Source organism: Zingiber officinale, chromosome 1A (assembly GCF_018446385.1).
Source record: "Zingiber officinale cultivar Zhangliang chromosome 1A, Zo_v1.1, whole genome shotgun sequence".
Taxonomy (NCBI): Eukaryota; Viridiplantae; Streptophyta; class Magnoliopsida; order Zingiberales; family Zingiberaceae; genus Zingiber; species Zingiber officinale.
Window position 1 is genome coordinate 25,491,465 of NC_055987.1, and position 26,816 is coordinate 25,518,280.

At 38.5% G+C, this 26,816-nt stretch overlaps 1 protein-coding gene, 1 long non-coding RNA gene and 1 pseudogene across 2 annotated transcripts; all 3 read right to left on the reverse strand.

Moving 5' to 3' along the window:
• Positions 1-1,821: 1,821 nt before the first annotated feature.
• LOC122001419 lies at positions 1,822-3,409 on the reverse strand. The gene is made up of 3 exons (XR_006117357.1): positions 3,321-3,409; positions 3,067-3,179; positions 1,822-1,836 (listed from the first exon to the last, which is right to left on the reverse strand). It is a non-coding gene; the product is annotated as an uncharacterized LOC122001419 (long non-coding RNA).
• A 368-nt stretch (positions 3,410-3,777) lies between these two features.
• Positions 3,778-4,155, reverse strand: LOC121997014 (60S acidic ribosomal protein P0-like). Its single transcript, XM_042551222.1, has 2 exons — positions 3,970-4,155; positions 3,778-3,876 (listed from the first exon to the last, which is right to left on the reverse strand). The coding sequence occupies exons 1-2, from the start codon at positions 4,153-4,155 to the stop codon at positions 3,778-3,780; spliced, it is 285 nt and encodes a 94-aa protein (XP_042407156.1).
• Positions 4,156-10,504: 6,349 nt separating this feature from the next.
• On the reverse strand, positions 10,505-19,561 carry LOC121997024 (annotated as a pseudogene).
• Between the last annotated feature and the right edge of the window lie 7,255 nt (positions 19,562-26,816).

The window sequence follows — 26,816 nt, forward strand, 5'->3', positions numbered from 1 at the left end:
CGCCCGGGAGCAACCTCTACCGTCCGATCCAGGTCGTTGATAACGAGGTCATCATCCAGCCGTTCATTTCAAACGGCGGCTGTCCCATCGGAAGTGACGCCACCGCCATACGCTGACAAACGCACGATCGTCAGGTGTCAGCAGGATATTGACCGCATTTAATGAACTCCCCTTACTGTGCGCAGCGCACGTGATGGGTAATAGGGGAGAGCATCGGACATGGATGCCAAGAAAACACAAGGCATGGACAAGATACCGCCGAACGGATGAGCATCCTTACGCCTGGCCGAGCGGCCCAATGCAGCAATCATTGCTCAGTCAGTCGGACTTCGCCTCCTTCGACTAGACTCGAGGGGGAGGCAAGTGATCCGGTGGTAAGAGCCCGGGACCCCCTAACGAGGGGTCAATGCCACGTGGAGGTCAGAGGGCCAGGTGGTCCGTCGAAGAAGGGTGAGCCGACCGGACGCATGAAAAAAGGGAAGGCCGATCGGCCTGCCCGTAAACGTCTGATAGTGAAAGACGCCCTAACAGGGGTCGGGGTTCCGACGCTGAATGAAATAGTAAATAATGACCGAGCGGAAGGCCTAAGAGAAGGTAGGACATAATGGGCGCTCCGGCCGGCCGGCGCAGGGAATTAAAGCCGTCTGGACGACGCTCTTCGCGTCGGCCGTCCGAACGGACATCCCGGCCGGGCGGTGGATGAAGGATAGGAACATCTTCTGACAGCCGTCAAGTCCTATGGCTAGGCCATACTCTAGGTTTGACAACAAGGTGTTCTGTTGTCCCATCGAAGACGTGATTGAACTGTAGCAGTATGGTGTTAGGTAAGCTCTCTGACAGGTACATACCGAGGTATGGGCTGCGGACACGTATGCTCCTCGGTGGACGTGCATTAGTTCTTTCACCGCTCTATATAAAGAGCCTCTTACTTCGCCGGAGGTACGCATTCTACAAGCTTTGGAGCCACCTTTTGCTGTCCGCTTACCTGACTTCCCGGCCCGACTTCTGTGCAGGATCGCCGGAGATTCGTACGACCAGTCGAAGACCCACATCAGCAACCGGAGAGCGCCACGTGCCCAGCGTCCGTTGAGTCAACCGTTCGGACAGGATTACCTTTGTATGTCCAAATACCATCAAATATCAGACATGAAATGTATTAAATTAAATTGTACTATTCTTGATCCTGAACAAATATCAGATTTTCATTTTTCATGATGACTATACACAAATGATATAAGAAACAACTATGTTGCTCTGGGTGCTAAATAATTTAACAAAGAAAAATATTTATCAAAATACACAGCTAAATTCATTGCCTAAGTACCTTGGAAAATACAAATGTTATATTGTGCCTATGACTATGGTGCTGGAACACAATCACGACATTGCTAAGTGGATTGATTCATTGTTCTTGAGCATGTATATCTTTGAACATATATGATTCACATTACACAAGTCAGATCATTATAAATACAGCCCGAAACAAGTGTGCATTCTCTGCCAACCAACTTAAAGCACAAAAGAGAAAATCCATATGAATACTGTAAACAATACAAGGATAGCCTTGTATATAACCCACCAACCTATTGGACCATGGATCATCAAGACCTTGTCCAGTTTCTAATCACTACAGAAGCAGCAACTCATGACACTACATGCAATGTCAAAATGGAATATATTATAACAAGAGAGAAGAGGAAGCATACCGAATCCCAAAATTGAAGAACAAATCACAAAACCCAAAAGGGAAAAATCCATTAGATATAAGATTTCCATAATAATAATGCATACTCTAGAAATCATTAGATGCCTTGGAGAAGTAAAACAAGATGCAGCCTGCAAATGTTCAACCACACGTAAGTGTAAACAGGCATTAACATTAGTTAAGACAAAGCTCAGGAAGAGAGGGATCATTGATCAGTAACAAGAAAGACATCCAGCATAGAACCATTATATTGGCATTCATCGTTCAGCCACAGATCCTCCAAGTAACTTAGGATATCTGTACTATACTTGACTCTGCCATAATCAATAATGCATGTAGTATAAAAGCAATTAAACATTATAAAGACACGATAGTCATATCATTGATCTTAGCATGTCCGATTCAGAATAACATAGATCTATAATATCTACAATCCTTTTTTCTTAAATTATGATCGATTGTTCTTGTCCACTTAACCAATTACAATACCCTGGTTAATCTTAATTTTAGTGCCTCTTTGAAAATAAAAAGATAAGAATAATTATGTACAGTGATCCCCCTATAAGGCAGTGGTTAATAATCAAATATAATCAATTGAAGTTTCAAAAAATGGTTTAAACTTTTCAAGTATGGGTTGAATTGGTGAAACCAACCAGTAACAAAGTCTAACCTAATACAAGTTAGAGCATATAACTTGTAGGCACAATATACCAATTAATTTAAACATTTAATTTGTTTTGTAGGGTCATTGTGTGGTCTAGAATGGTATACTACTTAAACTTGAGTGAAGTTTCTTAACAATCAGTTATTAAAAAGCCATGGTTGGATCAGTATTTGATTTTTTCTAGCATCAAAATGAGACTATGAAGCTTTTATTCTTACTTGCTTCATCTAAGATACATTAACAAAAGTAATAGCCTTATAAGTGTCAATGAACCATAATTATCTATTAGCTAATTTTGTAAGTGCATTATAGATGCTAGTATAACTAAAACAAAATATTTTCCAATCTCAACTTCTAGACAATGAAGCTTTAATTGCAGTTAAAGCTTGTGGAGAACATTGTTTTATCCAATTCTAATAACGATGATGCTGAAGTTCCTTTTTTATTTGCAGTACAGTAAGAAATACTTCATATTCTGAGCCTGCTTTGACCGCACAATGGCTTTCAGTTTTTTATACTTTAAAGTCAATGACAATGCAAAGAAGCTTCAAGGCATAAAGAATGAAAGATAAGACATGCAAAAATCTTGTGAATCCAGATCCCAGATCAGCATGAACATTCAATTGTTAGATAATCATTCAAACAGTTTGTCCTAAGGTAGTTGTATAGTTATGAAGAAGTTCCATTAGCAATTAACCTTTCTTCAGCAATGTTATCGGCATAGAATATGAAAATAATTCCAAAGAAGATTGTACTCAAGTATGCCCAGCTTGGAAACTGAAACTTAACAATACTATCAGAAGCTGAACCCTGCAGCCAATCAATTAAAAATACACATTAATAGATCAAACCAAAACACAACTTTTGGTTTAATTTGGTGGAAATATCACACAAAAAGAACAAGATTGTTTTATCTAAAGGCATACATGTAATTTCTTCAATTACACTTACTAATATTGTGTCCCACATGGCAAGAGGAAAAAGAAAGCATGTTGCAGAAGCAACACTCATTGTGTGAAGTCTCCTTTTAAGCTGATTCTACAATAAAAATTAATAAGGGATTAGCTATAATAAAATTCTCCGACTTCTACTTCGTACTTAAAATCAATGAAGCATTTAAATTCTACTTGAGAGAATAGAAGAAAAGTTTTCTAATAAAAATGATAAATGGTTTTTCAATGAAGATTGCAAGAAAGTTTCCATTCAAACAGCAAAGATTCAGTGTTTAATATATGGCCCCTTTGGTGAAGGAATTCAAATGTACACATGGGGTACTGAACTAAAGATACTACGGAGTGGAAAAGGTTTATACAATCTAGCAAAAAAGTTATCTACGAACTTGCAAATGGAAAAAAATCAAAAATATTGATCACTCGACAGAAAACTATGATAATCGTGATAACCAACATCAAAAAATCACATTTATTATATTCAACACCTTGTACTTGGCAATCTCCTCGCTAACTTCCTTAAGATCGCCCTTTGTGAATATCAATCTCACATTCCCCTGAATTAGTCAAGGATAATTACTAAATAGCTAAATGATCGATTCATGGAGGAACTAAAGATGAGGAAATGGGAAATGGCGAAGAGTGCGTACGACGAGAAGGGGGAGGAGGTTGAGGAAGTCCTTGTTGCCGGTCTTCTCGGTGTGGAAGCGGATGAAGCGGCGGATGAGGGTGTTCTTGCCCACGGTGATTAGGACCTTCCTGTGCTCGTCCAGAAGCGAGCACAACCTCTTGTCGTAGCGGACCTTCTTCTCCGCGTTCGAGAGCTTCACCACCATCTCGATCTAGCTCCAGGCGACGTAATGGGAGATGGAGAAAGGACAGAGATTAGCAGGACGCGATTAGCAGCAAGAGAAATGGGGCGGCCATCCTTTTGCCGGTCATAGTGAAGGGAAGGAGGAGCGAGCGACCTCGGATGGGGATTTGAGAGAGGAGATCCCCATCTCTCAGATCAGCGGTGAGCTCCTCGTGGATGCATGTGGCTTCCTGGTGGGAGCGGCCGGGAAGTGAGTGCGAGAAGTGGAAGGACTGCCCCCATCCCCACTAGTAGATGTCTGTGACGAGGTTGTAGAAGGTGTCGACGAAGGCAGGGACGTTATCGTCGTCGGGCGCGGCGGCAATGCCCTCCTTGGAGCGGAGAAAGAAGGACAAGTACCTGCACCTTATCCTGCATGATCAATCTCATCTTAAGGTTCACTGCCCGCTTGCCTTTCACTTCCGCCGAGCCCATCACCCACACGAACCAGTAGACCGCGATAGCGCCGACGACGGTCGCCATCCACATCGTCGTCAAGAGATTCATTGCTCGTCTTTCAAATGGTATCTCCTAAAAGGAGGATGCAGAGGATTAGGGTTTCGATTTATTGTGGGTGAGGAGAAGCCCAAAAGAAAGGGCGCTACGAAAGTCCGCCAAAATTTTGGTTCATAGACACTGGTTTTAAAAACCACGGTTAAAATCGATGTCTATTAATGAAAAAAAGGCGCTCATAGACATCGGCTAAAAAAACCGATGTCTATGAGCAAAAATCTGCGCTCATAGACACCGATTTTTGGAAAAACCGATGTAAAATAGTCAAATACATCGGTTTTTGCTTAAAACCGTTGTTGTTCCACTGATGTCTATGAGGGTTTTTGTTGTAGTGCAGACTGACGACGTACCCTGTCAGACCTGCGAAGAGGTAGGTCTACTTGAACTGGTTGTTGTTCCTCAACCCCTTGTGGAACAACATCATCCACAACACTTTGTGGTTCCAGTTCAACTTCCATCGAGGCTTCAGTGCTATGGTTCACATCTTGAACTTCTTCAAGATCGAACGTACTCCCACTAGTCTTTCTAGAAACAAAATCCCTTTCTTGAAATACCCCAGTCTTAGCCACAACTATCTTGTGTTGACTGGGAATGTAGAAGTAATATCCCTTCGTTTCCTTGGGATATCCAATAAAATAGCACTTATCAGATTTGGGTCCCAATTTGTCCAAGACTTGACGTCGAACGTAAGCCTCATAACCCCAAATCCTTATAAAAGACACCTGGGCATCTCTCCCAGTCCATATCCTATATGGTGTCTTTATTACAGCCTTAGATGAAACTCGGTTGAGAATGAAGGCTGCTGTGTCTATAGCATAGCCCCAAAGATACATAAGAAGATCTGTGTGACTCATCATAGATCGTACCATATCTAATAAGGTATGATTCCTCCTTTCGGATACACCATTCCACTGTGGTGTTCCAGGAGGAGTGAATTGGGATAGGATCTCATACTCAGCTAGATAGTCATGAAACTCATGGCTAAGGTATTCTCCACCTCGATCTGATCGAAGTATCTTAATACTCTTGCCAAGCTGATTTTGTACTTCATTCTTGAATTCTTTGAACTTTTCAAAGGATTCTGATTTATGTGTCATCATATACACATAACCATATCTACTGATGTCATCAGTAAATGTAATGAAGTACCTATAACCACCTCTAGCAGCGACATTGAAAGGGCCACATACATCACTATGTATAAGTCCTAACAAGTCAGTCGCTCTCTCGCTGTGTCCACTAAAGGCATGACTCGCATGTCTCATATGATTCGAAATCAAATGACTCCAGCAAACCATCTTTATGGAGCTGGGATAAGCGTTTGTCATTTATATGACCTGAGCGACAGTGCCAGATATAGGTTTGGTTCATATCTTTTGACTTGAACCTCTTGGTACTTATGTTATAGATAGGGTTCTCAAGGTCTAGAATATAGAGTCCATTCATCAAAGGTGCACCACAATAGAATATATCATTTAAATAAACTTAACAACATTTGTTCTTTATTATAAATGAAAAAACTTTCTTGTCCAAACAAGAAACTAAAATTATGTTCTTAGTTAAAGCAGGCACATTACAACATTCATCTAATTCTAATACAAGCCGGGCGGATAGATGATAAGTTCACCGATAACAGCAACGCCAGTGCTCCATTGCCTACTCGTAGGTCCACCGTCGTACATCAATGCCTTTCTCGCCTGCACATTAGTACAAATGTGAGAAGGACATCCGGTATCTAATACCCATAATGAAGAAATAGATAGATTGACTTCTATAACATAGATAACTGAAGTGGAAGTCTCACTTCTCTTCTTCTTAAGATCTTCCAGGTAAACTTTGCAGTTCCTCTTCCAATGTCCACATCCTTGGCAACCCCTCCTTTGGGTTTCAGCACCTTGCCTTTGTCCTTGGCTTGGGACTTTCCCTTGCCTTTGGGCTTGCCCTTGCCCTCGTGTTTCTGAACCATCAGAATAGAGTTGGGCTTAACCTTCTTAAGGTTGAGCTCAGCAGTTCGGGCAGTGGCTTGTTCATGACAAACTGACTGTAGCTCTCTGGCAAGGACTGCAAGATCAAGTCAGTGGCCAGCTCTTGGCCAAGGGAAAATCCCAACCTCTGTAGGTTTTCTATGTACCCAATCATCTTGAGTATATATGGGCCTACGGGAGTCCCATTTTGCATCTTGCACTGGAACAGTGCCTTAGAGATCTCGAATCTCTCGTGCCTCGCTTGTCCTTGATATAGTTGACGCAGATGTTCAACCATATCATAAGCACCCATCAACTCATGTTGCTTATAAAGCTCAGAGTTCATGGTCGCGAGCATTAGACAGGACACATCTAATGCGTCATCTTGATGCTTCTTGTAAGCATCACGATCAACTCGCGTGGCAGTGTCAGGAGGTGCCTCAAGAATGGGTTGCTCCAGGATGTACAGTTTTTGTTCCTGTGTGAGAACTATTCTCAGGTTCCTGTACCAGTCCAGGAAGTTAGCTCCATTGAGCTTGTCCTTATCGAGGATAGAATGCAGGGAGAAGGAGTTTGTGTTTGACGACATGGTAATCTACAACAGAAAAATACAGAAAAATAAATATCATATTTCAATTAATCATCTAATTACGCCTTTAATTAAATGATGCTCCCACTGAATTCTATAATTCAAGTGGGACAAGATCCACATCATACTATGCCCTGAGTTAGCTTTGGCTAAATCACCCAAGACTTAGTTTGATCGGTAGGTAACTAATTACCAATTACATCTCTATGCAACTCTTGTATATAGAATCAAGATCCACATTTATATTAAAACTTGAGTTAGATTTGGCTAATACGCCCAAGAGTTAATATAAACGTGATTTTGTCCCATCTTCCAACTATTGGATAAATGCCTACAGTTAAACTTGATTTAACTAGTTGTACTCAATCTAATTGAGTTTTTACTCACCCATGCGTTGATAGGCGGGACCAAGATTGTCCCTCCGTACCCTATCAAGATAATATGTGTTGCTCTGCTTTAGTAGATTCAACAACAACATGTGATCGAGGTAGTGATAGGTATCACGGCATGGTAGGCATTTTTGAGTTGACGCGATTGAGATCTAATCTAATCGACGATGCGTATCATATACTCGATTTAGATCTAATCTAATCGTGGAGGTGCATCATGTGCGTGATTTAGATCTAATCTAATCGTTAAGGCACTAATTAATTTTGTGATTAGTCATGGCCCTACTACGATCTTCTCAAGCCAATGAGAAGATCGGATGGTCAACTAAGGTCAACAGCTTCTCAAGCTCCTTCCTTTGACCACCTTGTGTTGCTCGCACCCTCCTCGTAACTCTGTCTCGAGTGAACCTTCCACCGCCTCATTTTTTACATTACAAAAGGTGAAACTCGAGTTACATTCGAGTATAAACTATTTACAATAGGAATAAATAAATAGAAAGGCACGACGCGTAGGTCGCGTATCAAATATACAACACGCACAATCACATGACGGCACGCAGGTTGTATTATGAATTACAACACAATTTCCAATCAAATTGGGGTCTTTTGGGCCATGACCAACACAAAATGATACACAATTCTAAATTATGTAATTTTCATAAATTTCTGTAATTTTTGTCTAATATTTTTATGATTTTATGTGTAAAAAATTCTCGATGGCCCCGTTTAGGGGCAGCACCCCTACCCGCGATATAACCATCGCGAGTGTTCCTAAGTGATCCTACAGCACCTTAGCCCGCTGTCCCAAAATGATTTGGGGTGAAACCTTGCCGTTTCGGAAAACTTTTCTCGGTAGTCGAAGCCTACAAGTGTCTAAACTCTTGTGCTTCGCTTCTACGAGAAAATACCCATAAAATCTATAAAAATAGTAAATTTATAGAATATTACAGAACTGATATTTTTCATAAAAATACAAACAAAAAATCATACGTGCTTCGCACGTGGCTCTGATATCACTATTGGGGTTTTCGGGCCGCAAAACCCGCTTTTTGTGTTGCGGAAACCCCGAAACCCCGCCACCGGATCTGTGCGAAGAAATAAAATTTATGTAAAACTTCGAGTACGAGTTTCTAGCCTAGATATAAACTAGATCTACAAAGGAGAAGAGATTTACCCTTGATGTGATGCCCTTCGCTAATCCCACTCGTCCAAGGTTCGCCGGATCTCGAGAGTATCAAAGTAGATACTCCTCTATGTGTATCACACAAACAAGAGATGGAGAAACCAAACAAAAGGTGTGCTAGCACCTTTGAAAGGTTCGCCCAAGGTGGAGGAGAGGGAGAGAACAGAGAGCTTGAGGAAGAAGATTAGAGTTACACAAAAGAAATGAAACTCACCAAAAAAAATCATAAGTGGTCGGCCACATGAATGAGGTTAATAACCTCCATGGAATACCAAGAGTCACAACTCTTGGTAACTCCTATGAGGTGGCATCCCACTTAAGCAACCATGATGATGTGGAGCATCATCATTCGTCCAATATTTGTCAACTCACCAATGAGGTGGCAAATGGTTAAGTCAAACTTGACTCTTCATCTTCCTCTCAAGTCAAGTCAAACTTGACCACTTCTCTCCCATGGTTGATCAAATCTAACCATTGGTTCAAGTCAATTTTAATTTAATGAATCTCTATTCATCGAATTAAATTGACTCAATGAGTCTAAGTCCAAATTAGACTCATCTAACACATGAACCAAATTGAGTCCAACTCAATTAGCCTAATTTGGATTACTCTTAATCCAACTTGGTTCATCACATGGACCTAATCCTTTAGGTTCATCAAATGAACCTAATTTCCATCTAATTGCCCTTTGTGTGTGACCCTATAGGTTCTTATAACATTGGCAATGCTCCTAAACCCATTTAGAAGCATAAGTAATTAGCGGTATCTAGCAACCACTACAAGAAAAAAGCTAAACAACAACGCTTTTTTGGCGTTGTCGTATGTACTTAAAAAGTGATGTTGTAGATGGTGTTGTAGAAAGTCATATCAAAGACAACGCTTTAAAAGCGTTGTGGTTGGTCACAAAGACAACGCTTTTTAAGCGTTGTCTTTTCGTTCTTAAAAAGCGTTGTTATAGATGCTGTTGTAAAAATGCACATATCAAAGACAACGCTTTAAAAGCGTTGTGGTTGGTCACAAAGACAACACTTTTTAAGCGTTGTCTATTCGTTCTTAAAAAGCGTTGTTAAAGATGCTGTTGTAAAAATGCACATATCAAAGACAACGCTTTAAAAGCGTTGTGGTTGGTCTCAAAGACATTGTTTTTTAAGCGTTGTCTTTTATTACTTAAAAACGTTGTCTTTTTAAATTTATAAAAAATAGTGTTTTCTAAATAGCAAAATTATAAAAATCCTCAAAATTTACATATAATTGAATATCCACAACCACAATCATTTTTATAATAAGACTATTTAACAAATAAATAAAACTTTATATTATACAAACAAAATGTATACATATTGATCCACAAATTAAATTTGTATCATACAAGTTATCCTTAACTTCATGACAATAATTTTTCAAACACACAAGTTTTACAAAACCTCATCATTGACTAACCGCTGTTGTTGGTGTCCATCGCATGGAATTGCTTCTTTAAGTCCAGCAATCTCTTCTTCTGAAAGGCTTTCAGCTATCACTCTTAGAGCCATCTTCTTCAACTTGTCATCAACACACCTGGGGTTGTAGGCAATCAAGAAATTTTGTATGAAAACTTTCATACATGTAAATCTCGTACTAAATAATATGTCAATGTTATATATACATGTAATTCATACCGTAAGTGTGTTTATATCGTAACTGACAAGTTTTCTTTATATATTGAACAAAATCAATAGGACAAAAAATCCAATTCCTTGAACAAAAGACCCTTCAACCTGCAGAAACACTCAGATATAAGTATATGAACATACGGCTGATTGTGATTTAGGATTATAAAATCAATAGGACAGATGAAAAAAAAAAACCTGTCCTAGATCCACGGCAGGACTCAAGCTCTGTCCGCAGTCATATGTAAGGTCTGCTCTCAATATCGTAGTAGCTCCAGTGAGAACATCAATTTCTACCTAGAATGCACACAATTTTCAAAATCAAGAAAACAGACTAGCAATGTGATTACAAGCCAATCATATGAATGATCTACAAAGGAGGTTACCTCGCTTATAGCAGCCCCATAATTTAGATATGATGAAGTATCGTCAGCAACCCAAAATGTACTCGCTGATAAGTTCACATATTGCAAATTTGCCTGTATATTGTAAGGTAACTAGTTCATAATGGATGAAAGGAAGTAACTGCTTTGATTTCCAAAATATAAAAAAGCCCAGGAAATCCCTAAAAGTGAATGCATATAAGCTATCCTGTCCTTCACTTGCATAAGCTAGCTAACACATACAGACTACAGAAATAAGCTTAGCTTCTTGCCAATAAATAAACAGTAGTACATTTGATTAATGACGTAATTACACACCTGGGTAATAAGGGTGTCCCATGAAATTGATCCCATTTGCTCTTCCAAACTTTGCTTAAGAGGCTTTAATCTGCTGACTAGAATAGAGCATGCTAGACGAACTGCTTCGCAGCTTGCTTCAGATTTGGTGCTTCCAGCAGTTAAACCTCCCTGAACCAAACTCAGAGTATCTGCTTGAATGATTCTAACCCTATCCAAAAGATATTTTTTCTCTTCATCCTATAGCTGTTCAAGACCGAATGCAGCCATTTGCTTCACCTTTGTCCACAGTCCCTGGCCTATTTCAATTCCTCCGACTTCAACAACAATTGAACCATCATTTAGAATGGATACTTTCCTTGGTGTTGGCATTGGTTCCACTTCATATACAATTGGTACCCAAGAAATCCCTCGTTTTTTCCATTTGTTGCAACTATTGAAATGCAATACCATTTCAAGACGATTGAAGTAGCTTGCAGATGTAAACAACTCATCAACTATAGCAGGTAAAGTATATTCCGGAGCTTCTCCACTGCTACTTCCATAAAAAAACTTCAGGCTTTCATATGTATGCAAATTTCTTTTTCTCACAACATCGACATCCAAGGACAGGAAAGATGCTACACGCTCAATAATAGCTTCAGCAATGTAAGATCCCTGTACCTGCCCTGGTGCTCGCATCGATGATTTACTTGTAAGATTCATCTTGCATAGTTTAATATCAAAAGCGAGAGCACCCCAGTTGTATTTTTTTAGACAAGTTATAATGGCATGTGAAATAAGTGGACTATAATCCTCTGATATGCCTGCATTTACCAACAAATTCAAGTACAAGGCCGTAATCTTTCCATCGGATTTAAAACCCACAGAATAGGTTATTTTCATTGGATGCCTTCCTCCTACCATTACCATATCCGTGCTACGATCAAGGTACATCTTTATTGGATGACGCAACTTAAAGGCTGTGAGAGCACATGCTGTTGCAATCTGTGAGCATCAGGGAAAAACCATAGTCTAACGGTTTATTAGCTAAATCATAAACATTCCAAAGCCAGAGAGGGAGAGATAGAGAATGACATCACACATTATTATTTTGTCTAAAATGTAGCAAAATGATATGATTGAACGATTTTGAGATTTTGAGACATTTTGACTGGATGTACAATGGGCTAAAAATATAAATTACATCTATCAACAAGAAAAATCACAAGTAACTGCATTAAGGGATGACTTCTTTAAAAATTTTAACATGATTTACCAAACCAATATAAACTAATTCTTTTATTGAGCATAACTTCATTACATACTGCCAAGTTTGATATTTTTTATTTCATGTAAGAATTCCATAACTCAACTTTGTTTCAATAATAGAGAAAGTTAACTAAGGAACTGGTTAAGAAATCCAAACATTGGTAGCAAAAATAAATATTAAGAACATCATGAAACAAGTTCCTACCATTAATATTTTTCTAAGGGATCCCCTATAATGATGCTAGTTTATGTGCTATGCAAAGAGTTCTGTAATCTGTATTCTACACTTATTATGCACTTCATACCGTAAGTGTGTTTATATATTGATGTTTGACCTTCTTTATTGGATTTTGCGGCCCCGGTCTTCTTGTAGCCAGGCACAATGTAATACTTGATGTTGACTCTACCTTTGCAGTTGTTTCGGCTTGAGGAGTGGCAAAGAATGGTGGAGTAGAGGATGGATTTCAGGTATTCATCCGTGCCATCGAGGAAATGACTCCAGTAGGTGACTAGCATGTTGACCAGGGCATGCTTGGAGAAGATGACTTGTTTCAGAAGCTTTTTAGATCAAAGATACGAAGTGCATTGTTATAAAACTAGATGCACGAACACTTGCTTATACGGTTCTTGAAATAAAATACATTCGTAACCGTCACTAGCCGAAGCTCAATAAGGAAAATTCACGGTAAATGTGCATAGTATACCTCAGATACTGCAGATGATAGGGAAGGCCAGAAGATAGTTTGACGCAAATATTGAGATTGCCCAAGCCAATCCATGGTACTAATCCTGACAGCTCCTCCAAATCGCACTGACTTGATTGTGTCCACCCATCCTTGTTCATTAGCTTGGAACCTTTGAAATGAAAACTGCATTGGGTACATGGAAAAAACAACAAAAAGGGAGGATAAATGATAGCCACCAACCTAATTGTTCACAAATATCTGTATAAGTTATTAAGGGTGTTCATAGAAGTTGATCCTTTAGCCGTGTCTGTTAGATGGTCAAATCTAGGCGCCAACTCAAAAATGTTGGCGTCCAAGTGTTAGTGTTCAACTACTTCTGATTTTCTTCATCTTTGAATTGTTAAATACATAGGGTATTTATAGGGAATACTCAAGATGTATCTAAATAAATACATGAACCAATATTAAATGACATACATTCATCATCTGAAGAGTCATTCATGAATCCTCCAATATTCATGCTCCAGATGACCATACATTAGATTATAAGTCCAATTAATTTGATTGCAAGGTTGTAAACAGTCCTTGAGGGCTATTGATAGTGATTCCAGTACGTACTGGAAAATAATGGAACAAACCTATGAAACAGCTATCAAGGGATTCACTTCAACTTTCCTAAACCAAAGAAGAAACAGATGGATTACAAAAGAAAACAATTTGCACCATCAAACTGAAACTTATAATAAGCCTTAATAAATTAATGAAAAAAGAATTGTTTAGAAGTTCACTGAGAAACATATGAAAATACAACAAATGCAACTGCAAAAAAAAAATAAAAAACTAGTATCCAATTAACTTTTTTTTATACTTTCATATCAAAAGGTCAAATTTATATACTTTGGTTCATGTTCAAGCAAGAGGATAACAATCTCATCGACAATTAGTATTTCCTTTTAATATAGAACACTAAAAAGAAGGAATATCAATGATGAAACAAACCTGAAAATGCGAGCTACTGAGGCAGCGAGCAATCTGCTTGAACAAGGTAATCATGCAGCGTTGGAACTCTGTCGTGAGCATCAAAGACCAAATATTACCAAATATTAAGATCACTGACAAACCAAATAATACCTTATTTTTAATAGCTATCTAGAGGATCTGGCTTTTTGACTTGAAGCTGGTTCAAAGAAGACAAATCAAATATACAAATACTAAGATGAAAGCATAATGAAGTAGTTAACTTTTTCTACTTTACCTGATTATAAGATCTACAGCTTCTTGCTCAATATTTTGCTGCACGAGTAATTATTAGAAAAACAAACCCAATAGTGGAACAAAAGCTAGATAAAGAAACTAGATAATTTACACTGACAGAACTTTACAGAATAACATATAATACAGTGCTTTGTACTTGCATATTAATCCAGAAAACATCCTTTCACCTAAGTGACAATTTTTCCAAAACATCATCATTCACAAAACATCATCATTCACTAAAAATTTTCACAAGTTTTTAAACTTCAGTGACAACTTTTCTTTGGGGTCAACTGCTCAAGGTCGATCTGGTAACTATGCACTGCATCAAAAAAATTGGCATTAACTATGATTCCATTACCAAAAAAAACCACCATTCCATGAACTTAAATCTAAATAGAATTATGGCAACTATCATTCCATACCTATTCATAAATATGATCTTGTATGCACTCCGCCAACTCGGACCGAACCTCATCAATTTGTTCACGAGAGTACCCTATTTTTGTGAACTGTGAGCATACACAATTTATGTTAATGGAAAAATAATCAACACTGATCACTTTGCAATTTTAAATAGTTTATGTCAAATAATTTGAGATAAGCTAAATAATGTTACTATTGATTGCAGCGAATCTCTCTCAATAGTCTCAACTTCTTCAATAATTTCTCTCATAAATCGCATTACAAAAAAACCACATTGTTTCGCAGGAGAGGAGATTGAGGAGCCTATATATAGTAATTAGAGTCAAATTGTTAATGAAAATTATACACATTACAATATATGTTAAACAAAAGTACACATACCTTAACTACTTCCCACTTAACATTTTTCCTACCTTTCCTTCCCTTGGTTGAATTAAACAATTTTAAGGCCCTTCATACGTTAAGAATATTTGTTAAATAAGATTTTTATTATAATAAATATTTACTAAAAGAAATCTGAACTCACATTTCCATTACGTATTTTGAATCATCATCGCGAATGCGGCAACTTAGGGAATCCAACAGGTAAATAGCATCCTTGTAAGGTTCAATGACACTAAGATTCCAATGGAAATTAACTAGGCAAATACATAGGATTATACCGATTACGATCCAATGTATGAAGGGCCAAAATTGCATTGATTCCAATGCAGCAACCAAAATTGCATTGATATAGATTAATTAACCTTAATTGCAATTTTAATTTGCTACAAAAATTTGATTCAACAATCATCAGATCTTCACCTGGCTAGGCTACCAATATCTAATCCCATCGGATTTTATCCTAAAAAAATAGAACCATTACTTATCAACCGATATCGATTAAATCGGCTCATCTAATCTGCATCTACCTTAAAAGATATTCTAATTAATTAAAATATTTATGTATTAATTGCTAGTGATATCAGAACACCTGAGATTCTCAAGGACTTGATGAACAGGCCAGAGGTATAAATAATCATAGAATTATATCGTGGATTAAAAATGCCTTTTCTCTAATATCATACAGCTAACCAACTTCAATACATACTACCAAAGAAGCATAGGACTTTCATTCAATTATGTATAATCAAACAAATTTCCTTTAAAATTTTATAAGTTAAAAATGGATGTTATGCATTTGCAATAGCAATCAGAGAAATCCGTGTTAAAATTTCACTCTCAATATTAATTGATAAAAAAAATGCTGCATTTAACATCACTAAGTATATTTAACCGCATATTAACTATGGAAACAAAATCCATAATTATTTTACCGGTATCAAGTAGTCCATTAGCTCTTATGGTACTAGAGTGTAGACCCTTGATACAAATATTTAGAAAAATCTCCACTAATTCAATTCTGGATGGTCCTATATGATGTACTTTTATAAGTAAACTAAGTTTCAAATAAAGAACAAACATCATAGGAACATAAATCACTAAACTAACAAGCATTACATGGAATTAAACTAAAGAAAATGTATCAACTAAAATCTATATAATGGAAGAGACATTTAATCAAACACTTGATGGGCATGAGTCAATGAAATCATAATGTGTACAAATTGAAACATAGGATGTGTACACTTGATGGGCTGAACGAGAATATTAAGATCCAAAGAAGCCGATTACGATGAGATCTTCATAATTAAACTTAAAAATTGATTTGCAGCTTGAATCATCAAGGCCACGATGCTTAATGTTCTTTGGAAATGGTGGTAGAAAGTAGTGTTCAGCAGCCCCTGCTTTCGAGATAAGATACAGACAATTCTCAGAAAGTAACAAAAACACTCACCGTTCAGCTTGTATCTGGCATCTAAGCTAAAGTTTTCAGTGGACCTTTTGCAAGTGAGTAAGAGTAATAAAATTAACTCGGACGAACTTTTGATCTGCTTTAATGCATCACCCGGGCTCTCCTTCCAGGGGGAAAAAAATGGCTTGAACTAATTCCCCCTCTTGCTCCAGCTACATATATATAACTGCAAAACCAGTGAAGTGTCATGCACAGGTTTCAAAATCAAGTCTAGGACTGTGCCTTCATTCATGTGATGCTGCTTCACCTTTTTACCAGGTAAACATAAAAATGCTCTGCTAAAAAAGATCAACACATGCTCTGATAAGCAAGCACTTCGCATACTGTTAGCAAACCTGAAGAATATCACGGACAGAAAAGTTAATGCATATAACTTTCTGAATACAGACCAACAACGTTACAATCTGCGATCTTACTGAAAGCTCAATGACACTCTAGTTTTATATATATATATATATATATATATATATATATATCCCATGCAGAGGTGGGTACTGAATTAGAAATTAAAGCATCAGTCAATGGAGAAACAAATCATAGGAATCAGGGGAGGGGGAAAATTGATGCAGTATGAATCCGGCAAAATGGCTAGTTCGGAAAATAATCAAAAATAAACAAAATCTTATTCTAGAGGGATGGAAGAAATTTTACCTTTCTTTCTTCCGTTCCTCCTACTCTCGAATCTGCTCTGCGAGGAAGGAACTAAGATCGAAGGGTTCAGAGGAGTTGAGGAGCCGTGAGAAGATTAGGAAGGGTAAGCTGACTTTGATTGAGGAGATGGGGAAATGCGAGATTAGGGATCTCGACTTGGAGGAGTTGGGCCGGCGTGAGGAGTTTTGCGTGAGGAGTTTGGGTCGAGATTAGGGTTCAGAGGAGATCACGCGGCAAGGAGAAGAGAAGGCGCTCGTGGAGAGGAGAAGGCGCTCGTGGAGAGGAGTGGAGAGGAGAAGGCGCTCGTGGAGAGGAGAAGGAGAGGAGAAGGCACTCGTGGAGAGGAGTGGAGAGGAGAACTCGTGGAGAGGAGTGGTGAGGAGAAGGCGCGCGCGCGTTGAGGGTTTAGAGTTTAGCAAAGCGAGGGCTGCGAATTTATTTTAAGTGAGTTTAGGGGAAACATACACAACACTTTAAAAAACGTTTTTTAAAAAAATGTTGTCTTTGACCATAAACAACAACACTAAAGACAACACTTCATTAAAAACCGTTGTCTTTAGTAAAAAGTAAATACCATAGACAACGCTTTTCACTAAAAGCGTTGTAAAACAAAGAACGACAACGTTTTTATTAAAAAGCGTTGTCTATTGGGTGTTGTTGAATGCAAAAATTCTTGTAGTGAACACATCATTACTACCCAAGTTAAAAGAATGTTGAGATCCAACATCACCTTGCGACTATTAATTATGACTCTTCACAATATATGACAAGTGTCCTTCTATCCTTGACATCTAGATTCTTGAATCCCAAGTAGACTCACTCAATCAAATGAGCTCAACATCTCATATTGACTCATTTGGACATGACCATACACTTAGTGGTCTCACTCTATCAAGGATATCAATGTCACTCCCATCATATAGGAGGGATAGATCCCATCTACATCACTCACATCCCTCCACATAATTTGTTACATACCCAGTAATCGCCTTTATAGTCCACCTAGTTACGGGTGACGTTTGACGAAGTCAAAGTATGCAACTCCTTATGTAGGGAACCATGGCGACTTCAGGTCCAAGGACTAATAGTCATACTAATAGCCACATGAGAAAGTATATGACACTCATATAACGATCCATGATACTTTCTCATGGCGGGTCATTCAATATACATTCTCCAATGCATACCCATGTGTCAACTTGATATCTCCATATCCATGACTTGTGAGATCAAGTCATCGAGTTGACCTACATGCTAGTCTCATCGCATTAACATTGTCCTTGAATGCTAATACTTTACTAGGAATGATTAAGAGTAGTGTTCCCTATATCATCTCACTATCGATTCAACTAACCGATTGATATAGGTAAGAACCTTCTACTCAAGGACGCTATTATACTTAGTTATTTGGCACCAATACAAGTAAGCATAATAACCATAAAAAAAATACCTTTATATATATAAGAATATGATACAACGAGTCCATACAACAATCATCAAATGATTGGCTCTAGGGCTCTAATTAACATCTTCCTCTCGTATTTAAGGGATTTTGGGTATAAGGTCCTGAGGGAAAAAGAAGGAGGTTTGGGATGTTATCTTCTTCTTTTTGAATATCCCTACCTTCTCCTTTGCTTACTTCCTTTCTATTATTCGGCCATGGCCGCTTCTTCCCCTACGTGGTTCCTTTCGTGCATTTCTGATCTCATGGAAACAGAGGAGGTGGATTTACAAATAAGTTATGGCTTTCCTTCCTATATAGTTCGTCCTACCCCACAGGATAGCCCACATCTTCCTCCTCTGGGGTGGATATCTATCTTTCGAGACCAAGTTCTACAAGGTTTTCGATTCCCTCTTCATCCCTTTTTTCCTGATGCTAGTATCTACTTTAATATTCCCCTTAATCAATTTATCCCTCAGTCTTTTTCTATCCTTATGGGTTTCTTGGAGTGTCTAAACTGCTAAATTTTCCTCTATCCCCTTGTCTTTTTCATCACTTCTTTGTTCCGCGCCAAGTAGATATCGGTGTCTTTAAATTTCAGTCTCGCCCTAAGGCTATTTTGTTCAACTGAATTCCTCCTCAAGGGGAATGACATCACCAATTTTTCTTTATGCGTCTTCCTTCTTCTCCTCCTTTTCCTATCCAATGGATATATGATCTTCCTCCAGTTCCTAGTACCGACAATCTCCTCAATGATCCCTCTGTTTCTTTCGCATTATCTAAACTAAAGGGGGCAAAATTCAGCTTACCATCCTTGATTGTGGTGGGCTTGATGTTTCCTTTTGGAATAAGTAACATTGACGCTCCCCTGGATGTCTCCTTTGGTATGTCTGAATGTTTTGAACTATATTTGTCGATTGGTTGCTAATTATTCTCTATAATGATGCCCAATTCTTATATTTCAGTTGATGCTCTTCTTTCGACTTTCATGTATAAGAACACTACCATGACTAAGTCTTTTCTGAACAATCTCAGAGGAAAATGGCTACAGGCTCGTCAGGCTAATCTTACTTCCTCTACCTTGGGTCTGCTGTCTAAAGAAGAGCAAAAAGCATAAGCTGTTGCAGCTATGGAAGCGGAAGTGGAACAACCCTTTATTACCTTAGTCAAGAAGCCCAAGCTTACTAAGGATGCTCCTTTTAGTGACCTCTTTGGTACCTTTGTACAAGCTCCTCTTGTTCCGGCGCCTATTTCTTTTGAGAGAGGTAAGGCACCCATGTCCCCTACCCACATTATCTTCAATCTTTCTATTAGGATGATGAGACTGGCTCTACTCATCCCCTCCTCTTCTGTTATTGTTTCAGCTTCTTCTGCTTCTGAGATGGTTGTTATCCCCTCTGTATCCTCTCAGCCTCTTGCATTGGCCTTGCCTCCTCTGGCTTCTGGTCCACGAGCTAAACGAACACCTTGCCGGAGATCTTCTCCAAGTCTAGGGCCATCAGCAATCCGTGTTTCAACAACTGAATCAACTCTTCTTGCATTACCACCTTCCGTCCCCTCTAGTTCTTCCTCTGTTGCTTTCGTTTCCACTACTTCGTTCCCTTCTAGCTCATCTTCTATCATTCCCGGTTCTACTACTCCTCTTATTTCTCTTCCTTCTTCTTCCACATGACCTTCTTCTCCCTCTACCTCCACTCCTTTATTTAGACCGGCTATGGGTCTTCCCTCTCAAATGGGACAAACTTCCGACCCTCCCGGTTATGGTTTTTTACAACTGCAAGGCCCATTGTCTGAGTCTTGGTTGCATAGCCAAGAATTATTGAAAGGCACTAGTATTTCCAGCCGTGCCGATCATCATAGTCGCCAAGCTATTGCTATAAGTACTTTTCATTGTATACTATTAACTTCTTATTGCTTTCGCTAAATATATTATTATTTTTAGCTCCTCGCCTCAAGTCTTCATCTGGACCAGTTAGTTATTGCCTTAGAAAGGGAAAATGGCAAGTTAAAGGCTCAGGTGGAGACATTGCAAGCCAATCTTCCTCCTTCTCACACTGAGCTCACTCAATTACATAAGAAAGTAGCCTCACAAGATCAGCAAATAGAGGCTATGAAGAAAGAATTACAAGAGTTACAACAGTCATTGAAAAACAAAGAGCTCGAAAGGAGAACCTTAGAGTTACAAGTGGATCGATTACATTCTAGTCTGCGGATGGAAATTGCCCTGAAGGAAAAATCCCTCTCAAATGTTTCTCATAAAAGCCTTGTTTTAGAGAAAGTAGAGAAACTTCATAATGTCTCTGTCTTTCTGAACAAGCTCAAGATTCAGCCTCACATGATTTTGCTAGTCTACAGGAACAAGAACAAAGAAAGGCTCAAGATGTCAAGCTATCATCACTCCAAAAAGAACTGGAATAACTTAAACTGGAGAAAGACACTCTCAAAGATCAAGCTGCTAAAATACAAGCTGAATTTCAAAGTTATAAGGAGCATGAGGAAAACCGATGGGAAGAGAGACGCCTAGCTTATCTAAGGTCTCCGGCATTTGTCAAAGAATATGTTCGTCAGATTGTAGGGGCTTTAAGGCATTCTGTGGCAGGGATTCTTTAACAACTGAGAGAGGGTGGTTATCTACCTAGAGAACCTCCTCCTATATTCATAAACCGTCGCAGACTCAACAAATAATTACCCGAAGACTTAACTAGTCATTTTGAGTAAACATGGTTATGTATATAAAAGGGTTGATAGTTAAAAGACTTGCAATGAAAAAGACTTGTAACGAAAAGACTTGTAATGAAAAGACTTGTAATTGAAAGATCTGTAATTAAGTAGCTACAATATTAAGAGAAAATTTGGTACTTACCTGTCTTTATTGGCTTGTGTTAGTTTGACATTGCTTCCCTTGAAATGCTTCTGAGAACCCAGCATAAGTATCATTTTTGCTCAAGAATTCCTTCCTTATTCCTCAAAAGTAGATCTTGTTTTGATAAACTTTTCCATTAGTAATATCTTCATTGATCATATAATTTTGAGCAGTGAAATCTCTCATAATCTCCTTGAACTTCAATCGGATAGGCATATACAGAGTTCCATTCATACTTCAGAAGAGCATGTAATTCCGAGCGATTTTATATGAAGAATTTCATGGAATTTCTGGGCTTTAGTTGAGTACAACATTTCGAGTAATTTTAAATAAAGAGCTCCATATGATCGGACCTCCAGATAGGGAACATAATTTTGAAAGATTATATGTATATATATATATACAGAATCCCCCTTGAACCTTGAATCTCAATCTGGAGTGTAATACCAAATGATTTTTATGAAGAAATTCGTACAATTTTGAATTTCCATTAATAATACAATCCTGATCGATTATGCTTTTATGATAGTTTAAAGTCTCCGGTTCTTCCATGAAGACCCATCCGGGTTACTTCATGAAATTTCTCGATCGACTGTGTTTTTATGATAGTTTAAAGTTTCCAGTTCCTCCTATGAAGACCTGTCCGAGTTACTTCATGAAATTTCCCAATCGACTGTGTTTTTATGATAGTTTAAAGTCTCCGGTTCCTCCAATGAAGACCCGTCCGGGTTACTTCATGAAATTTCCCGATTGACTATGTTTTTATGATAGTTTAAAGTCTCTGGTTCCTCCCATGAAGACCCGACCAGGTTACTTCATGAGATTTCCCGATCGACTATGTTTTATGATAGTTTAAAATCTCCGGTTCCTCCCATGAAGACCCGTCTGGGTTAATTCATGAAATTTCCCGATCGACTATGTTTTATGATAGTTTAAAATCTCCGGTTCCTCCCATGAAGGGTCGTCCAAGTTACTTCATGAGATTTCCCGATCGACTATGTTTTATGATAGTTTAAAGTCTCCAATTCCTCCCATGAAGACCCGTCCGGGCTACTTCATGAGATTTCCCGATTGACTATGTTTTATGATAGTTTAAAGTCTCCGGTTCCTCCCATGAAGACCCGTCCAGGTTACTTCACGAGATTTCCTGATCGACTATGCTCTATGATAGTTTAAAGTCTCCGGTTCCTCCCATGATGTGTTGGATCGAGACGCGCTAGAGGGGGGGGGGGGTGAATAGCGCTCGTGGCTAAAATCGTTCAATTATCGGAATCGTAAAATCTATCGGAGAAGTAACGCAGCGGAAAGTAAACAACTATTCGGAGCCTGTGACGACTCCTACTCGAAGGCCCGCGATCCTTGATTGCTTTCCGTGGGCAACAACTATAAGTTCGACAAGAGTACAAGTATTACAGTTAAGTATAATGAAAAAGTACAGTTATACCGACGACAATATCGTAATCTGAAGATTTCGGAGCTCCGGGTCGTCGGTGTCTCATAGCAGCACTTCGGGATCGTCTCGTGAGCAGCTTGTAGCAGAAAGATTGCTTGGAAGTTGTTGTTAGGAGCTGCTGGTTGAAACCCCTTATAAAGGGTGTTCAAGGCGCCTTCTACTGTTCACCAAGGCGCCTTGAACAACCGAGTCAGCCGGGGAGATGAGGAGCGAACTGGTCGAATCTTAGAAGCTTGATCTGGTCGACTTCATCTGCTCAAGGCGCCTTCCATTGTTCATCAAGGCGCCTTGAATAGCTTCTCGTAGCCAGCTCCAGCCTTAGCCCATGGAGGCGCCTTGGACCTTGTTCATCCGAGGCTTTAAGTTGCTCCTTTGCACTGCAAGATCGTTAGTCCCAAACACTACCTGCAGCACAAAGTTAGACATAATACAATGATATTATAAATGAAGTATTGCGGTCTCCTGAGTTTGTTTCCAGCTGAAACCCTAGGTCGACCGCCTCTGTTCCCTCTACGGGGCGTCACCTACTCCACTCGGAGATTTACATTGCCCAGTCGATCCTCCGGATCATTGGACTTCTCGGCATTTGGCGCTTAGGACTTCTGCTGGACATCCGCTTCCGTCTAGTCCACTTTCACAGTTCGCGACACTAGGACTTTTCACCTAGGGTTACCACCCCTAGGACTTTTACCTGAAGCAAGACTTCCGCATAGGGTTACCACCCCTATGACCTAGGGTTACCACCCCTAGGGTTTTACCGCCTAACGCAGGACTTTTGCCTAAGTATCACTTAGGACTTTCCTGCAAGCTCCATGAACTTTGTTAGATAACACCACCACTTAACTTTGAGCCCTTTGCCATAATCAAAATCTGGTGCTCTCTGCACCAACAATCTCCCCCTTTTTATTATGGCAATCTTGGTTCAAAGTTAAGTAAACATAACTTTTAAATAAAGGAATAAATAATGAAAGTTAACCAGAAGCATCAATGCATAAATAAAATTTAAAGTTTATGCTCCCCCTTTCATTCTTGATTTCTTAACTTTGACTTTTCTCTCCCCCTTTGACATAAATCAAAAAGAATTAAGACGAGAGAAATAGTCTAGTTAATTTAAGCTCCCCCTAAAGGGTAGCATAGTTAAGTACTCAGACTTAAAAAAAATTTAGGTGAAGTACTTAGCTCAATTCATAAGGTGTTTGAAAAGAATTGTTGCATAGATAATTTAAATTTTAAGTTAATGCCTTAATAACTTCTTTGAGGTTAGGTGTCCAAGCATGAATCAAATTAAATTATTTAACTTGATTGGGTATCAGAGCCCTAACGGAATTTGTTTAGCCTTAAAGTACTAGCATGACTCTGTTCATTCCCCATTAATTAATGCCAAATTAAATTCTTAGGGTCTTAGAGTACAAGCATAAGAAGAACTTTATATTATCCTAATTCCAGCTCATCCATTCTAGATTATCAAACATGTGCAGCTTATGAATGAGTTTGAGATGAGATTATTTGAAAATATTGAAAATTTAAGTTCCAAATGAGAAAATGCTAAACTTTTGAGAATTTATTGAAAATTAATTAGAGTTAACTTTAGCAATCAGAATTTGATAATTAAATATTTTTAAATCCTTTTAAATTAATATTTTGACAGTAATTGAATTAATTTTAAAAGATTTTGAAAAGAATTTTCAAAAGATTTTTGAAATGAATTTTCAAAGGATTTTTAAATACGTTTTTCAAAAGATTTTTCAAAGCATTTTTATATAAGTTTTTCAAAGATTTTTGAAATGATTTTTAAATAATTTTGAAATTGATTTTCAAAAGATTTTTGAAATGATTTTTAAATAATTTTGAAATTGATTTTCAAAAGATTTTTGAAATGATTTTGAAATTAAGTTTTAAAGATTTTGAAATTAATTTTGAATTAACTTGATTTAAGTTAATTTTAGTTTTAATTTCTTAGTCATCTCACCCGATCTAAATTTTCAATCAGGTAATCCTATAATTGTGGTGAGATGAATTGTGGTTCAGTTTAAGGGGTTGGTTTAACTTTGTGTTAGATTCAGGTTTAGCTTTGGGTTCAACAAGTAAGCATTCTTTGGATAAACTTCTGGGCTATGGTGAGTCACAAGGAACTCATTAAAGTAACCATGCCTTCGAGGTTTTCCAAATAGTCTTACCCATTGAACTTAATACTAAAACTTGGTCAAACTAGTTAGGATCCATTTAAGGGTAGCTTCGGTCAGTTCCACTTGGCCAAATGCACCAGGTCGAAGCCATATCTTCCTAGACATGCGATGCCCAAGCTTCCCTAACGTACTATCATCCAAAAACTTCACCAGTACTGTTAGTAAAGTTAAACCTAGCCTATTTTATCCAACCTTAATTACCCTGCCGGGTAGTCTACTCTTCTTTACCCATTTCGGGTAGATTAAGTTCGGTTACCCAGTCGGGTAATTTAGTTGGGAGTGCCAGCTATTTTGAATTTAATTTTGAATTCGAATTTTGAATTTGTAATTTGAATTTTGAATTTTTGAATTTTAATTTCGAATTTTAATTTTTGAATTTTAATTTAATTGTGGATTTTAGATTTATGAATTTTGAATTTAATTTATTAAAATTGTTTTCCTTCTTGCTCCCCCTGGATCATAGCCTCGATATGGTCTATCGAGGTAGTGGACCTGATCCTTGGGGACCCAATATTGTCCAAGTCCAATTTGATTAACTAGGTTGGACTTGGGGACCTATGCTTGAATTATGTTCCTTTTATTTCTATTTACCAACGACAGATATGATCTATATTTAGTTTTGGGCTTGAATCCAAGTCCGGATTTGTTGTAAACGGCACGCTGTTTTTCAAGAATCAGATCCAAATTTTTGGAACCCAACGTAAAGCGTTCTAACGTATCCTTGAGTTCTTTAATTTGAGTTTTCAAATTGAAATTTTCTTCCTCAAGTTGTTGGACTTGAGTTGAATTTCCAACTTGAACTGACTCAGTTAAAGAACTCGAGTCAGTCGCTTCCTTAAGGGCTATTACTTCCTTTTGGAGCGACCTAACCCGGATGTTGGATTTAGCCAATTTTTTAAGCAAATAAGGAACTAAATTTCTTAAGTCATCTATTTGAGTTTCGGCGAGAAAAGAACTTACAGTGGGGATCGGGCCTTCGGAAACGGATGCGGATCCGTGGCTTCGCTCGGACTCTAGACTCGAGTTCGGACTCAATTTCGTCAATTATGTTAGCCTGCGCCGGTAATGCGAGAAAGCTCGTTGGTTCTTCTTCCTTGTCAGTCTCGGATTCGTCTGACGACTCGGACCAGGTTGCTTTCAATGCCTTTCTTCTTTTCTTCTTGTTTGGGCAATCTGGCTTGTAGTGACCTTTTTGGTTACAGCCGTAGCAGGTGACATCTGATCTGTCCTTTGTGTTCATTTGGGTGCATAACTTCATCTTCGTCTTCTGCGTCTGATTCATCGTCTTCGTCCTCTGATATTTTAGATTTGCGCCTTGACGTCGGTTCACGCGTTCTGCTAGTACCTGCAACCAAAGCAACACCTTTCTCGACCGGGCGTGCATTAGTCTGCTCATGCAATTCTAATTCAGAAAACAATTCATCTAGTTTTATTGAGGATAAATCCTTGGAAACTTTGTAAGCATCAACCATGGATGCCCACAAAGTGTTCCTCGGAAAAGCACTTAACGCGTACCTTATTACGTCGCGGTTTTCCACCTTTTGGCCCGTTGAGTAGGTCCCGGATGCGCGCGTGAAGCTGGCTCGCCGTCTCACCTTCCTGCATTTTAAT

Coding starts and splice junctions, on each gene's coding strand:
- LOC121997014 (XM_042551222.1), bottom strand. CDS start 4,155: ATGGTGGTGAAGCTCTCGAACGCGGAGAAGAAGGTCCGCTACGACAAG. Junction 3,877..3,969: donor ACCTCCTCCCCCTTCTCGTC/GTACGCACTCTT, acceptor TGACTAATTCAG/GGGAATGTGAGATTGATATT.